General features: G+C 40.7%; 1 protein-coding gene across 9 annotated transcripts in view; it reads right to left on the bottom strand.

Annotated features, from left to right (window-relative positions):
- Positions 1–17,246, bottom strand: part of birc6 (baculoviral IAP repeat containing 6) — a 135,927-nt gene that overhangs the window by 115,093 nt on the left and 3,588 nt on the right. For all 9 annotated transcript variants that reach the window (XM_038737598.1, XM_038737605.1, XM_038737601.1 and 6 more), the window contains exons 2-5: positions 14,833–15,014; positions 6,821–6,958; positions 4,401–4,594; positions 3,736–3,847 (exon numbers count right to left, since the gene is read on the bottom strand). In XM_038737598.1, coding sequence (XP_038593526.1) covers positions 3,736–3,847; positions 4,401–4,594; positions 6,821–6,958; positions 14,833–15,014 — 626 coding nt within the window. The remainder of the gene's footprint in view (positions 1–3,735; positions 3,848–4,400; positions 4,595–6,820; positions 6,959–14,832; positions 15,015–17,246) is intronic.

Below are 17,246 nucleotides of genomic sequence, written 5' to 3'. Positions count from 1 at the left end.
GTTTCTCTGGCTCATGACAAAACATGTGCCGCTTTTTCATTTCCCCAGTATCTCCAGGCAGAGGACATTTAGGGGAATCACGTTTTCTGACGGCTCTTTCAGAGGTGTGTCAAGCAGGCTACAGACTCTTTCAATGTTCAAATTGTTCAAAGTAAAAGCTCTCAATTCAAGCATTGCAGCAAAAAATGTTCTTGCGCATTTATTTGGCAGGCAAAATCACTAAAGAGGAAGTGATTATGTGAGTAACTGTTTTTGCTGCTATCAAAGCACCATAATCTGGTAGAGAGATATTACTGTTGGCGGGCGTTTTTGGTGAAACTTTATCTAAAGTGTGGTTTATAATGGACTGTGGTGCAGAAACAGTGAAAGTGTTTCACACTCTTGTTTTACATTTTCCATGTTATCTGTCAGTGGCCAAGTCACAGTAACATATGGTTTTACTGAATAATTAAGCAAATATAATTTCTAAATATATCTACCTAAAGAAACCTCATTTCTTGACTGGCTACTCTCTGCTGTCTCACAAGAGATACCTTTTGTGCTGTGTCAGCCACCGTAGCTGTCCTACGCTCTTTGGGCGGGGAGTGGTAGACTGACAGCTAGATGCCACTAAATGTGAAACACTGAACCTTTAACTTTACTGTTCCTTTGCACAGACGCTGAACACTCAGTACAGAGCTTGCTATTGCCATAGGCTGTTTGCACAACACCAAAGGACATGAGTTTCAACAAGAGTTGTCTCCATCGTTACAATCTTTTTCTTCCTCTAACATCTGACATCTTCAACACCTCTCTGGAGACATGCCACTGCCCTCTCCAAAACCTCCACCATCATCCCCGTCCCCAAAAAAGGACTAAATGACTTCAGACTCGCCGCCCTGACCTCTGTGGTAATGAAGTCTTTTGAGTGCCTTGTGTTATCCCACCTCAAATCCATCACAGACCCACTCCTGGACCCACACGGTCCTTCACTTCATCCTCCAGCACCTGGACTCCCTCAGGAACCTATGCCAGGATCCCGTTTGTGGATTTCAGCTGTGGAACACCATCATCCCAGCTCTGCTGCAGGACAAGCCTGGGTGTGCCTGAATCCACCTGCAGATGGATCGCAGACTTTCTGTCTGACAGGAGGCAGCACGTAAGGCTGGGAAAACATGTCTCTGGACCCCATACCCCACAGTTCAGCACACAGATGGACAGATGTTTGAACCCAGGACCATCTTGCTTTGAGGCCAGTGTTATCCACTCAGAAAATGCTGTGGGTGGGACACCGAGACAGAATGGTGACTACAGACAAAGAGGCGGCTATATCAGAGCAGCACATTTTAAAAATTAATTTAACCTAAATTAATCTAACCTTTTTTTTGCTGATCTGAAAAATGATCTGATCTGTGAGTTTTGTGATCCATTGCACCCCCTACCACCTACAGGTGGGAGACTGACCCTCTGGTGACCTGATGCAGCCAGAACTACCACTGCTCTACACCGACAGTGGAGATGGTAGTGGATTTCAGGAAGAGCCTAGGCCACCCTCCCCCCATCACGCTATGTGACTCCACAGTCGCCACTGTGGACTCCTTCAGCTTCCTGGACACCATCATCTCATGGGACCTCAAGTGGGAGCTGAACACTAATGTTGTAGTCAAGACCGCCCAAACAGAGACCAAGACCAGAGTTTATCGAGACAGAGACAAGACCAAGACTTTTAGGGGCCGAGACCAAGTCGAGACCAAGACCAAGTCAAGACCAAGACCAGTTCCCCACATTACAGGACACACAATAAAATGTGGAACGAGATCATAGGTAGTACTCAAACTGATCTGAAAGATCCACATTCCCATTAAAAACACCCATATACAAACGCTAAGAGCTGAAATCAAGTATCCCGGGTAGGGGGGACAGTCGTTAACGGGAACAATAGGTTTTTAATTAGGGTTATTGGGTGCAATTGAAGCAAATACATTTTACATCCAATTAAAGTTAGGATGTTAACAAATCAGACAATGCAAAAGCAATTTATTGATATTCCCAAAGTTATGGCCTTTACTGAGCCCCCAGTCCGAGACAAGACCGAGTACAAATGTGGTCGAGTCCGAGACGAGACCAAGACCATCAAAAAGTAGTCTTAACACCGGTCTCGAGTGCTATAACACTACTGAACACCAGCTCCCTCACTAAGAAAGCCCATGTACTTCCTGCAGTAGCTGAGGAAGTTCAACCAGTCAATGATGGTGCACTTCTACACCGCCATCATTGAGTCCATCATCACCTCCTCCATCACCATCTGGTACGCTGCTGCCACTGCCAGGGACAAGGGCAGGCTGCAGCGTATCATCCGTTTTACAGAGAAGGTGATTGGCTTCCATTCCATGCCTTCCACAATCTTCCATCCTTCTAGGACCAGGACTCTGAAGCGTGCAGGAAAGATTGTGGCTGACCCCTCCCACCCCAACTGTTTCTGACACTCCCCTCCGGCAGGAGAACAGTTTCTTCAGCTGGCCTCATCAAGGCCTGAATCCCACTGACTCTCAAGCCTCTTTAACCCACTCTTTACAACACATTTTACTCATCCTGTATATTTTTGCACTTTGATTCTTGACTTGCAGTACTAGCTTTAATCACGCATTTATTACCTACTATGTTTATAGTTATGCACCAAAATACCAAAGCAAATTCCTTTTATGTGTAAACTTACATGGCAATAATGCTTATTCTGATTCTAACTGAACTAGTGTAGTGCCTGTTCACAGGGGCCAGTGTGTTTTTGTTCAAAATGTGCGTCACATTGGTTATACCTACAGCAGCTTTTACAACATAAGTTTAGTTCTTATAGACATTTAATAGTTAATAGTTTAATAGAGTCTGTAGCTTGCTTGACACACCTCTTGAAAAAGCGTAACGTAATTCCCCTGAATGAGAAGAGCTGAGATCGGGCACAAGGCGGGGTACACCCTGGACAGGTCGCCAGTCCATCGCAGAGCCACACATAGACAAACAACCAGTCACACTCACACCTAAGGACAATTTAGGTTCACCAATTAGCCTAGTCCGCATGTTTTTGGATGGTGGGAGGAAGCCGGAGCACCCGGAGAGAACCCACGCAGACACGGGGAGAACATGCAAACTCCACACAGAAAGGCAGAGGAAACCGGGTTTTGAACTTGCTGTGAGGCAACAATAATAAAAATATATTTGCATAAGGGGGGACCGAACACACAACCCTTCGCTTGAAAGGCCTGTGCACAATAGACTGAGCTAACTGGGAACCCAAAAATTATTTTAAATTATCAAACTTATTTGCCATCTTCTGACCTACAGCACTGAATCAACATGACAACGGTGGAGACACTGCTAGATATTCAGCCTGCGTGGAGACGATAACTTCCGTTTCAACAACTGACCACCACATCGTTGTTGTTTTAAGTCTAATGTATAAACAGTTCCTGACATAATCAAACACACACACACACACACACACACACACACACACACACACACACACACACACACACACACACACACACACACACACACACACACACACACACACACACAGAATACCCTCTTCATTAGAGAGATAATCTTGCAGTGACCTGAAATTGAAAACATGCTCTACCTTGCAGGCATATAGCCCACTGACTGCATGCAAATATTATGAATGTGTATGACTGTAAAGACATGTAAACAGTCTTTACGCCTACAGACTAGTGGCTCCCCTGAGTTCTCAGAACCTACCTGGTGGTAAAACCCTGCCTGAGCCATGGGATCAGGCTGAGCCCACCTGTACCCAGCATGTGGCCACGATGTAAATGTCTCCCTCCTGTTGGCCTCACTGTACATCAGAGATCTGTGGGGAACACCACATTTTAGAAACAAGCCCAGTATTCACTATGCTAGTGTGGAATGTATCACTGTACCTGTTTTGTACATGCATGTTGTGTATCATAGATCACACATTGTCCCCTGAACAATCTTAAATGCTATTCAAATGTTATCTGTAAAGGAACACTGAAAGTCAGTGCCTAAATGGCAGGGCTGGATTAACCTGGCCAACGGGCAAGAAAACTGTTGGCTTATTATTGCTGATGTAAAGAAAATGTCATTTCTGTGCACAAATAAATAAATAAATCTCTCAGACAGAACATTTCTCTATTGAAATACCTCAATTCTGCACATGAAAAATACATCCTAATAGTTAAACAATGTTTAAAATATGCTGAAGTGACTTAAAATGTTTAAAGATATCAAAAGGTAACACTGTAAGATAAAACTGGCAAACCAAAACTGTATTCAATCCATACAGCTCATTTAGATAACACTGTCCACAGCCTCACAACTTCTACCATTCAGTTGAATGATACTTCAAAAGACAATTGTTATTTGTTTCCCTGCTTACTCACCTATCTACAGAGCGCCCGGGGCCCACCCCAAGCTCAGGCCTGGCGCTTGACAAGAGGTAGGAGAGCCTGTCCATGATGGATGAGGCCACAGACAAGGCAGCTATGTTCTGGTTGATCTTCTTCAGCTCATTGACGATGGCGCTGGCCACCAGCTTCAGCACATGGTGGGGAAGATGGAAGGTCACCGTCGCCCACTGAAAGAAGGACGGTGAAGCAAAAGGTCACAGAGAGAAGAGAGACTGATTTAAGAGTAGTGAAAGAGAAAGTATTAGTAAGTAGTAGAAAATGTAATTTTCTGAAGAAGACACTGGTACAAGTTCACTTCAGTACATGAAGACAGGTTAGTGTCATCGTTACACAGTAACGCAGCTGCAACAAGGAGTCCGTTCAAAACTCTCCTTGGGGACACATTCACACAAGCACTGATATCTGACAGACACATGATCTCATCAATCTGACTTTACCCCCAGCAAACTGTCTGTGAGCTAGGGCTGAACGATTTGGGGGGGAAATCTAATAGGGATTTTTCTGCCAGATATTATTTATTAGTTGTTTTTTTTTAAAGTTTAGCTTAAGGTTCAATATTCACTGCCAGTCTATTTTTGATGGTCAAGCAGCACAGAGAACATGAACCAGGCAGGAAGACAGACACAGAACAATAGAGACGATCCGGTCAATTTTCAAAATAAAACACACTGTGCAGACTCTTGATTGTATATCAACAATAAACACAGTTAAAACAGACAAAAAGGATTTTTAACTACGCAGCCTACTTAACCATAGTAGAAACACAAAAATCAAGGACAGCTGAACAAATTAACAAAATCTGAACAAGTCAGCAAAATCAGGCAGGCAAAACGCTCCGATTCTGAAATGCTCCATGTAGGATATGCAGCCTGCAAAGAGCGGATCAGAACGGGCTCACAGAGAGCCGTTATCCGTAGTTGAAGCACACAAAAATACAAATTAACAACACGTCAACAACGTGGGCTCGGCTGCTGTTCAAAACACTTCACTTTGAGTTGACGCCAGACAAAACCTCGACACAGCCACTGCCTCTGTCTGTTCGTCTGACGCCATTATCCCACATTATCCTCTAGTTCACATGGCGCTTGTGACTGGCGAGCTGGTCTGTCGCAAAAGGGTGACAACAGAATTAATTTTTAACTGCATGACTGTTCGGGGTCCGATTCACGATTAGCTAATCGCGTTCTTTCAAATCGCAATTTCGATTTGAAAACGATTAATCGTTCAGGCCTAATGTGAGCTATAAGGGGTGGTCTAATTGGACTTCTCATACTGGACTTCTTTTAACCAGGAGACTGAGCAACATTCAGGCACTTTTTTTAGATTTCTTCAGGTACACCATCACATGAACAGCTCTATGTTAGAGAGCCAAAAGGCATTTGAAGACCTCTTTTGACCTATTAAAAGTTTTTTTGTACCACAAATTGTGGCTCCCTGTAAGCAAATCACCACCTCTTCTTCTGGGCTGGTCCAAAAGTAAATTTTTGGCATAAGACTTACACAGAATTGGTGACTATTTTCAAACCAAAAATTACTTTCAACTGGGATGAACTCCTTTTTGGGATGGCACACTCAACATCTATAAATATTAAAACAAGACATTGAGTGTAGCTGCAGGAAAAGCAATTACAAAGAAATAGCTTAAGCCAGACGCCCCATCTAAAGAGGACTGGTATGATATTAATTTATGAAATTTTTGTAATGGAAAGAATCACCTTTTCCATGAGGCTTCAGAAAACTAAATTGAAAGACATTTTGGAGAAGTGTAAAATGTTTCCTCTCTGGAGTCAGCTTGGCGGACTCGTTCCACACATGCAGTAGATCGGTTAGTGCCCTTGTAGCATAGTTGGCGTGAGGATTTCCGCACAAACCCTTTGCATACCCACTTTGATGACGATATTTTTCATCACGCGGACCCAAGCATACTTGCAGACACAGAAAGCATAATCCTTGCTTAAGACTGCTGTTGGTCAAGAAATAGCATGACCTGATGGTTTTAGCACTGGACTGCAATCTGTTATAAAGGTGCTAATACTACTGTGTAAGGAAGATTTAGGTCTGACATGGCTCTTCACCTAGCAGACCCTAGCCTATAATAAATGCTGCTCTTATTTTTCACAAATGCTGTAACAGCACTGAGGGAGAACACAAAAACCAAAAGGCACAGGAACAAGCATAATGAAATACTCTGAATGAGTTTTCCTCCACTGGCTACTATCACATGATCTCCTCACGTGATGTCCACATACTGAGACACTGGTCTTGACTCTCAGGTGCCATAGCCAAATTAAAAGCCCTAATATGTCACTAATGTACAGCTGATATGAACGCAAACAGTAAGCCTCTAATCATACAGGATGTAACAAAACAAAAGCAAAGGCTTTTAGACTAACCTTGGCCACTTTGTGATTGGCTGCAGTCTCGTGTGAGGTATTCTTCAGGCCTTCTTTGAGCTGGGTGATAAAGAGTTCATAGCCTTCTGTGTTGGACACATCAATCTTTTCCTGACAAGCCGACAGCATCTGCTGGGCCTGAAAAGACAAACACACACACACATTAATTACAGTTATAACTGCCTGGTCAGGCACTGGTACGGTCTTCTGCCTTTATAACAGAATGATTTCATAGGTTAAGCCATTTGATGCATGACAATGTGACTTTTGTCACACACCAGTATGGAAGATTTTACTGGACTTTAATATTTGTAACCCACAGAAAACAATCCACAAATATTTCAATATCTACATATATGTATTTTTACATTTGTTATGTGTAAAATCTTCTCCACAAAAATACAGAGTGACTTCTACACAAAGGTTTTTGCACATTTGCAGATTGTTTTCTGTCAATTTGTGGGTCACGTTACATTTGTAACCTTCTTTTTACACATTTGTGGAATTTTGTCCAATGTGTACTGAGGAGATCTGTAAAAAAAATATACACAAATATCTCACTACCCAGAACATGTATTATTACATTTGTGTTATGTAAAATCGTAGCTCTGACAGGAAGGTGTAACATTTTACTACAAACACAATTTTCAGGCTCATATTTCTTTAAATATAAATGTAAAACAAATACAGTGATAAAGTATTCAATAGTAAACCATATACACTTGTATAGAAAAATTTAGACTGAGTAGAGTCCAGTGGTGGCAGAAGTTGTTATCTCCTACAGATGACCCTGGGTACTGCAGTGGATATTCTTACAACTCATGAGAGGCAAAGTCACTACCGCCACCTGCTGGTGTAGCTAATAAACTGCTCTCACATTTACAGATCTCTGTGGTACAGAGTGGACAACATTCCACAAATGCGGAAAAAGGAAGTTTTGTGTGTAGAAGTCTGTATTTTTGGGGATATGATTTTACACATCACAAATGTAAAAATACGTATTTGTAGATAGTGAAATATCTGTGCATTATAGTACACATTTGTGGATTGTTTTCTGTGGGTTACAAATATTAAAGTCCAATAAAATCTTCCATACACCAGTTAGTAGATTCATTCAGCAAATTAACCTAACTAAAGAGGCCACTAAATGAACACTGAAAGAGCATTAGGAAGGAATTTTATAGTGGCATCAACAAGAGCAATAATCACAGCAAACAAATGCTTTGAGTGCATGAGAGTATGGTTGTAAAAATTGTAAACCTATCCTTCAAATGCATTTTCTTCCTCATCTCTGACCAAGTAATACAGTGCGCGACCAAGTCGCACTGAGTTGATAATTTACAGATCCAAACCTTATTGGCTGAAGGAAATGTGGCTATAAAAGAGGTGACAAATGAAAGATGATGACTAAGTTGAAAAAGTCACATTACCGGGAGAAAGACATTTCCATGAACAGTGACGTTGGGATAATATTTCATTTAAAGTTTAGTGAACTGGGAGTGTTTTTTGTTGGCTTCTTGTTTCTAAGCAGTACTGTACAGAGTCTGTAGTCCTGTAAACCATCATGTCATGATAAAAACAAACATGTACACATGTACAGTGCTGATTAGTGACAAGTCTTTTTTACAGACAAATATATTCTAGCCCACTCCTTCCAAGTTAAAAGTTACTTAGTTACTTTTTTAACCTACTGAAATAACTTATTTATATTGATTTAATATTCATGTAGGCCTATTATACTTATCTAAATTGCGATTTGATAAGGGAACAAAGCCATACCGTGCTTTCAATTTTAGCTTGTTTGACAGATAAGGACAAGGACATTTTATGTTATAATGAGAAGTTTGGGAATGTTTTCACTTCATTAGGAAACTGTGGCGCAACAGATTAGACTCTGGCGGGCCACACTGGACTGGGAAAACAGGAAACACTGGACTATATATGAAGTCTTATTCCTATATACATTCAAACTGGATGTAATTTTAATGGGACAACATAAGTTTTAGTATAATAAATAACTAGTTACCTGCAAGTTGCTAATGCCAACCAACATTGTCGTGCACCGATTTGGCTATTTGGAGCAAAGCATCTTACCAAACTATGAAAACTCTTTTTTAACCACCAAATGAAGTAGACTATTATTTAACTGACTCTACATCAGGGGTCCTCAACTACATTTGTTCAAGGGCACGAATTTTTCTAAGCAGACACTGTGGGGGCTGGACTTTCAAAAACATTTGTAATTGCCATATTAATGTTTAACATTTTCAACTTTTGCAAAATTAATGTTTATTAGCTTGTATCAGTGTGAACAGACTCCTTAAACATAGTAGGCGTAAATCCATAATGATAAATCTACACAGGCTGCTACAAAGGCATAACTAGAAAATGCCCTCAGACCTGCAGTCAAGGAGTTCACTGAGGAGTGACGTTTAAAATCTCTTACTGTAAATGTAAGTCTGATTGGCATTAAAGAGGTGGTATTATGCTTTTTGCCCTTTCCCCCTCTTCTTTATTGAGTTATATTCCTTTTTTGTGCATGTAACAGGTTTGCAAAGTGAAAAAGCCCAAAGTCCAGCCCAAAGGGAGTTCCCATCTCCCACAGAAAACTTGTGAAACAAACTACGTTTGTAGTCCAGCTGTGACGTCACAGGGATGAAACCTACTTGCGCCCTCAAAAACAGCGGTGGAAAAACAGTGAGCTGCAGCACACCTCTCCTCTCCCCTCCAAACACTAGCTACCCTCCAGGCAGTCAGTGGACATAAAGTTGTTACTGTGATGTAGAGACAGAGCTCAGTTAAAACTTTATGGATGAAAGATACTTTTGTTACAGATTAATAACTCACCACTCTGAAACTCTTGCTCCAGTCCAAGTTGCCAGGCTGGTCGGCAACATGTACAGCTGAAACAAATCTTGTTTGCTTCTCACTGACCTCGCTTTCTCGGCTTCTGACAGCATTACTCACTGCAATATTATATTATATAAATCAAACTGGTCCACTGTCAGAAAATTGTTGAAAATGATGGTTGTCCTGTTGTGTAGACGTATTGTAGCAGCCTACACGACAGCAGTCAGCGCTGATCTCAGATTTAAAAAAATACTTTAAATATTACATTAACGTGAGTAATTGTACTTTGTTACTTTCCACCTCTGCACTGTCATTTCTATTTTAATGTCACAACACTACGCAACCTACCATAACCTCCCCCACTCTGCCTGCAGCACCGCTCATAGTTTAAAAACACCCCAGCCCCCAGTAGCAGGTAGGACACGATGCAAAGCTGGTGTCAGTCATATGAGAGTTGTCGAAACTCTGGCAGGAAAAAGCCAGCTAGTCACCGGAGCACTCATTTCAAAAACAAAGAGAGATATCAGCAGCTGGAGAGGTGAGACAGAAGACAGTAGGGAGAAGATAAGGAGGTTGTGGATTTGGCTAGCTGGATATATAGCCATATCAGGTGCCTTTTAGTTGAAACATGTTCAACTTTTCATAAAATCGATGTGCTCAGCAATTTCACTTTTTGTCAACTGACCAATCACAGCCTGGATGGGGCGGGACATTACAAAGTTTGATGTGCTACAATAAACTTTCAAATATTGAACTCGTTCTGCATGAATGGTTCTGATAGTTGTATTAACAAATTATTTTTCTTGCACAAGGATTTAATGAATGAAAACATTAAACTGCTGTTTTGTCCAACTGGAATAAATACTGTACTAGTGGTGACCTATATAGTTATATATACTGTTACATAAAATGACAATGCATAGTAAAATTAATATTTTAACATACTAACAGTATACTATTAGATTAAAATTGAACTTTTTATCTAATATTATTATAATATAAATACTAATACTCTCATTTAAACTAGTTTCTCCTCCATGTTGTGGAAAGAGCCTATGCAGATTTCCACTGCACGGGATGCCACTTTGCCAGTATGTGCTCCTTCTAGCCTCCTCCTGTTCCCCTTGTTCTGTTTTACATCTGTTTTACTCAAGTTATTGTAATACTGTTCAGTAGTCTTGTTTACAGTAGGTGTGGCGTGGGTTGTGTGGGTACTGCTAGGGTATTGTGAATCCATCCCTGGTTCAAAAACTACAAAAGCACCAATCACGGTAAAGATTTTTGTGATGAGTGATCGGTGTTTTAAAAGCTGTTTTCAATGTCAAATTTTCAAAACATCTGTTATAACAATATTTTAAAAAGCTTTGACAAATTATTAAGGCCAATGCTGAGTGTACAGACACAAGGGTGTTCACTTCCATAGTGCTCTAATGGTTTCACACCATAGTTTAACACAAAGAAAAGGAGCACACATGTAGTATAAATATGTATATAATAAATAGTTTGTTAAACTCTGTTTTACCTGAACATTTTTCACTGTGCTCCCAAATTTCTTAGTGTGCTCCTTGGGAAAAAGGTTAGCATAGAGCTCTGACTCACTCGTTCTCTCCATTAACAAGGAGTTAATATGTTGACATTTAAGACGCCGGGAGCTGATCCTCAGAATCAGTATCTGTGCCGATTGGGGCATATGTTAAAGAACATAACCAAATCTGATCCTTACTTTGCGGTGCTTTGTTGGAGTGCTGTCCTCTGTAATGACAGCCAGCCTCTACACTGCAAGCATTTAACTGCATATTTACACCAATTAGGGTTTGTGAATGTGAAATGTGATTTGATTGCACCGGTGCCTGTTCTAACACCAGGTTGGCATAATTTCTAAGCTCCAACTGCAATAAATCCGTTATCACTCCTCTCTCTTTCTTATTAGCAAAGAGCAGGGTACAAGAGTGTTTGGTTAAGAAAATAACTTGAATACATTAGTCTTTGACAAATGTGTAAATTAGTGTTCAGAATTAGGGCCGAACGATTAATTACATTTGCGATATTTTCGCGATATCATAAAATGAGATTTTCCAATCGCAAAGGCTGTGATTACGCTCTGGTCACATAACATGCAAGAGTAAACAAGTCTGCAGAGGAAGAATCAAATTTGCACATTTCGCTGCACCTTGACTTGTTGTTGTCCAATGGCCTTAGGCTTGACAGAAGCTGACGACAGAAACTGTAGTGTCAAACAGGGAATGAAAGTAGCAGACGCCACCCGCGGGTAACTTGGTGGTGGGTGAAATCGTCGGGCCATCCGTCACTTTGACGGACAGAAAAACGCACAACAGAAAGACACGTGTAGTAAGTTAAGCGTATTGTGGCGCCTGCGTCACACACACAGCCACCGGTCAGCTCTGGAAATATCTGTGAAACAGCGTTTCAAACCGAACTCAAGTCCGACAGAGGCCCAGTCTGTCCTGAGTTACTGCCTGGTTACAGCCAGTTTGCTGCTGACCAGCATCGGAAGCTGCGGGGGGGCTTACTAAGCTTGTCTATTTAACGGGAGAGGCTTCACTTGGTTTTATTTATTGGCCAACTTTTGATTTGAACCTCAAAGTCTATTTTGCTTACTGGGATCCAGAAAGATGGACTCCTGGGAGATTTGAACTGAGATAAGGACTCAATAATTGGTGGTTGAACAGTGGGTTTTGTATTGAGCGCTTACAAACAGTAACTGACAAATCCTTCATAATGCCTTTACTTAACAAAAAAAAAAAAGATTCAAACTGAGGATTTTTTTTAGGGTGATGACATAAAATATGACTACAGACATTCAAAGCTTTATCTGAAAACCTCAATATGAGTTTTGAATATTAAAAGATGACCTTTGGTGCAGCCCTAGAAAGTATTTGAGCTGTCAGCTGCCCACAGCTCAAGTGTAAGGATTTAAAGAACTTAAACTGTAATCTTTGTATGCATGCAAGTTTGTAGTGAAAGCACTTCAGATGTCAGCAAGTAGAAGAACTGGAGATACAGTTGATACACAAATATAGTATATAGTTGATATGTCACTAGAAGTAAAGAACTTGGGGCACAGTTTAGCTCACCTGGTAGAGCAGCATGTACAAGGCTGAGTCCTTACTGCAGCGGGCCAGGTTGAAATCCAACCTGTAGCCCTGCGGCCCCCTAGGGGTGGGGGGGGGGGGAAATCGATACAGCATAGTGTCGTGATATTTGCCATGGCAATACTGTATCGATACACGGACACCAAGTATCGATATTTTAGTATATAAATTGCAGATGGGAGTTTTAACTTTTTGGTACTAGAATAATAAAATCTATTGCTTTTTTAGTCCACTAGAAAACTTAACAGGACCATATAGAGGACTGAAAAAGTGAACAAACAGAGAAATGTTTCTTTTTAGATAAACAGATGTTGACAAAGTTGACTTTAGGGACCTAATTGGAAGTTGGAAAAAGGTAATAAATTGCAATATATCTCAATATATTTAAAATTGCAATAAAATTGAATCGCAACATAAATGTTGTGATAATATCGTATCGTGGGGCCTCTGGTGATTCCCACCCCTACGGCCCATCTCCTCGTTTCCTACCACAATCCTGTCTATTAAAGGCGAAAAATGCCCCCCAAAATATCTTACAATAAAAAAAAGAAGTAAAGTACTTAGTAGTACTTTCATAGCAACGGTCCACTGAAGAGGACTTCGGTGTGTACTGTGAAAGCAGTTGAAATGCCAGTTCAAGAGAAAAAATACACAACCGAAGAGTAAGACATGAAAGCAGTTACATTTTCAGGAAGAAAGGCTACTTGGCATTTGGATGAATACTGTATATGGTCAAACATGAACAGTAATCAAGAGCATTTTGACAAAAATGAAGGGGTTTAATCTACTCTTCTCAGCTTTTATATGCAGTTATTGATGTGACGTGGGTGAGTGTGAGGAAGGCTTGTGTAATTCTTAAGTAATCTGAGGGAGCATTAACACAACAGTTCTGCGACTGTTGTCAAAGGTTCTAACAGCCTTTCATATGCTCAGAATGAGCAGCTTATTCTGGCCAAGGTTTAGATTCCGAGGGTGGAACAAAAGGCTTAGTGTAACCTGGGGGTAGGAATCTCTAGGCACCTCACGATTCAATTACAATTGAAGAGAGCTGCGATGCGATTATAAAACAATTATCGATGCATCTTTTTTTCTATGTGATTTCTGAATAATTACTAAACATTTAATTTGCACATTAAAATCTAAAAGAAACATCTCCTTAGCTTTAAAGGACAATCTTGTTCCCCTCATTTAATTTACTAACCACAGCTTCTCCTCCTTCTCTTTAATAACCAGTTTTCAGACTCTTCTGAAAGCTAAAAAATTATTTAACTATTATCAGGAAGTACAGTATGTGAACAGAACAGAGCTGTACACCAGTTTAACTTGTACCTGATGGTCTCAACCCTGGACAAGTAAGTAGTAATGACGTACAGCTAATATTAACATTTACTTTACTGATTTAGCTGGCATTACATAGCAGCCAAAACACGTGCTATACAGGGGAGATGTTAGCTAGCGCTAACTGCCTTCCCTTTCCAGCTGCTGAGGAAACGACAGACTTTTACACACTGTGACATACACTGCACGTTAACTGCCAGACTGACAACTTACTGCTAATATCTCTAATAACTCTGCTAACTTTCACTGTCACTTTCGACCACACGCTCTCTCATTCACTACGCACACACAAGACACACAGGGAGCCAGCCATGCGATGAGTGCTACCGTGCTCTCGCAGTGTGACAGTGAGAATCAGAAGTTGTCAAGTGGTCTTAAAGAGCATGTTCAATTTTAGTAGGGTGTTAGTAGGTTATTCATTCTGCAGCAGTGGTGTGCCGAACACAGGGGAACACCACGGACTGTCCGGGCGCTGCACTTCCACTTCAGAGAGTTCTGTCTTTTGCGTTCCATCATTACCTTATTAATTAACATTTAAATAATCAATTTTTGACATTTGTTAATTAATTCAGAATCTTTTATGTCTGCAACGCGATGCATCTAAGAACCTTTTTTTTTTTCCCCTCGATTTTTTGTGTAGACACAACAACTGGTGTTAACAACAACCATCTCTGTAAGGCGTGAACCGTAAAATATGCACCCTTCTCTTACCTCTGTTACCGGCAGCTCCAGCTGAACCATATCCTCAGGCTTGGCCACTGGAGGCTGGAGAGCGGTGTCCAGGAGCAGGATGCCGTTAAGGTCCTTCCTGCATCCAACTGCATAGTCGTCCACAAAAAGCACCTTGTCCACAGCGGGAAAGTACTGACACCTGACACGACCGCCAGGTTTAGCTGCAAGAGCAACAGAGGACAGCACACAGGATCAGGAGGTTTAAAGGAAAAAAGGCAAGGTCCAAAGTTACCAGCCAATAAACATGACACGTCAGTTACATTTAGCTTTGGTGGAGTAGCATTTTGAGATGATAATACAGGGAAGCACCATGTTCTTTCCGCCATCTACCAAACATTTCTTTTGACAAACAAGTCTGACTGGCCACCTTTCCACTCATACCATCAGTGTCTCTAGTCTCTACAGGCTGGATTTCATTCATTCTTCAGGGTCCTCTTGCAGTGTTGCAGATGTGAATTCCTGGATATTAAATGTTCATCTGCAGCTTTCTATAGTGGCCCAGTAATGTTTGTTCTTACTGAAGCATGTCACATGACATGGCTGAGCTCTCTTTCAGACTAAGAACATGACTATAAATATTGACTTACCGAATATTCTGCTGGCAAAATATTATTTACATCTGCTCCTGTTTTGAATTTAAAAATATTGGTTTAAAGTAATCTTCTATCACACTTTTACAAGACAGCCCATCACTTTTTATTTATGATTTTGTTTATATTACTTCCTTATTGAAATTATTTGCTTTTTTCCATATGTGTGGAGTCATGTTCTCAGATGTAGGTAGTAATTAGCTAATATGTTCAGCAAATGTCTGAACTTTTGTATTCGATAAAGTGGGGAAGAAGTTGATAAAAAAAAACAAAAAAACAACTACTTTATATCCTTTATTGTAGTCGCTGTACATGAAGGCGTTCAGAAACCAATTTAGCTTGCTTTGTGGCAAAGACATTACCAGCAGAAACACTGTCGGCCTGCTCATTTTGAAATTACAGCGACCCCGCTAATGCCGCTGAGAGCAGCAAAGAATTATATCCTGTTCACATTCCAAATGTGCTTCGACTTCACATCATAAATGTTGCATCCTCATGGCGACATTTGAGGCTAGAGAATGTGCTGCCTAGTGCACACCTTTAGACAACCATGGAGAACGATACTTTCTAAATCGCAAAATATTTCTGAATGGCGTATTCATCTTTGTCTTTATTGTTAGTTAGCACTAAATTCAAGAGCCGATACCTAAATAGGAGCCACAGAGTAACTGTGCAATTCATAATCCACGTAGTTGGATAGATTATTTGACTACCAAAATAGTCGTTAGTTGCAGTCTTAGGCCTGAAGCATTTCTTTTATTTCAATAGGTTTCTGAAGGGGGCATGCCAGAAAAAGTTTGATAACCACTGGATTAACCGGACAGAATATTTATGAAACTTAATAGGTTGTCTCAACTAATAACTTCTTGATGAATATAAACAAGTGTTTCCCCCATATTCATTCAGCTGCTGAATTATGAGCGGCGCTACGAAAATTTCACACGCTCATTAATATCAATGGGCCACAGGCTTGTGCTGAGTGGATCGGCAATCGATGATCAGCGACTGGTTTTTCATGTGCTGATATTAAAGCAATTTTAACTAACTCACTATCAGAACTGAGATGACATAAAAACAGTCTCTACAACCTGCACCACACTGCAGTGTTTCCCATTCATTGATTTATTTGTGGCAACACCACTCGCCATAATATCATGCTGACCGCCACATACTGTTTAATATGAGGAAAATCATCATTCATCGCGGAGCTGCGCACAGCACATAGATTCACTCAGCCCCTTAACCAGTGAGTAAAAATTCCCCTTCACCAGGGAACACACCATATTATCTTTTACTGAGTGTGCCCATACATACAAATTATTTTTATTCATCTATTTTCAAGACACCAGGCTTGGCATACATATGTAATATATATGTAATAAAAACAATAAACGAGTCATGTTTTTTATCCCAAATCACTTGTGGCAGTCGTCTTGCAACATAATCTACGGGTAAGGTGACTCTCCAGCTGCTGTTATTGCCACATACTTCAGTTCAACATAAACAAATGTGTACACAGTGAAGAGTACAGTCGGCCATAATTTGAAACCAAACCTGTCCCTGCAGATCCCACTAATGAGAAATCCACCATTGTGTCCCTGAGCAAGACACTTAACCCCTAGTTGCTCCAGAGGTGTGCGACCTCTGACATATCAATTATAAGTCACTTTGGATAAAAGCGTCAGCTAAATGAGTAAATGTAACATCCAACAGATCTTACTATGGAATTTTGCACTACTTTGTGGGGCTGAACAATTAAGTGAAATTGCAAAATGACCAAATGCAATAGTCAAATCACAGGAG

This window comes from Micropterus salmoides, unplaced genomic scaffold (genome assembly GCF_014851395.1).
Source record: "Micropterus salmoides isolate LMB-PRFRI ecotype aquatic unplaced genomic scaffold, ASM1485139v1 Ms_hic_scaffold_22, whole genome shotgun sequence".
NCBI lineage: Eukaryota > Metazoa > Chordata > Actinopteri > Centrarchiformes > Centrarchidae > Micropterus > Micropterus salmoides.
Note: the sequence above shows the minus strand (reverse complement) of the source record. Positions and strands in the feature narration are given on the sequence as shown.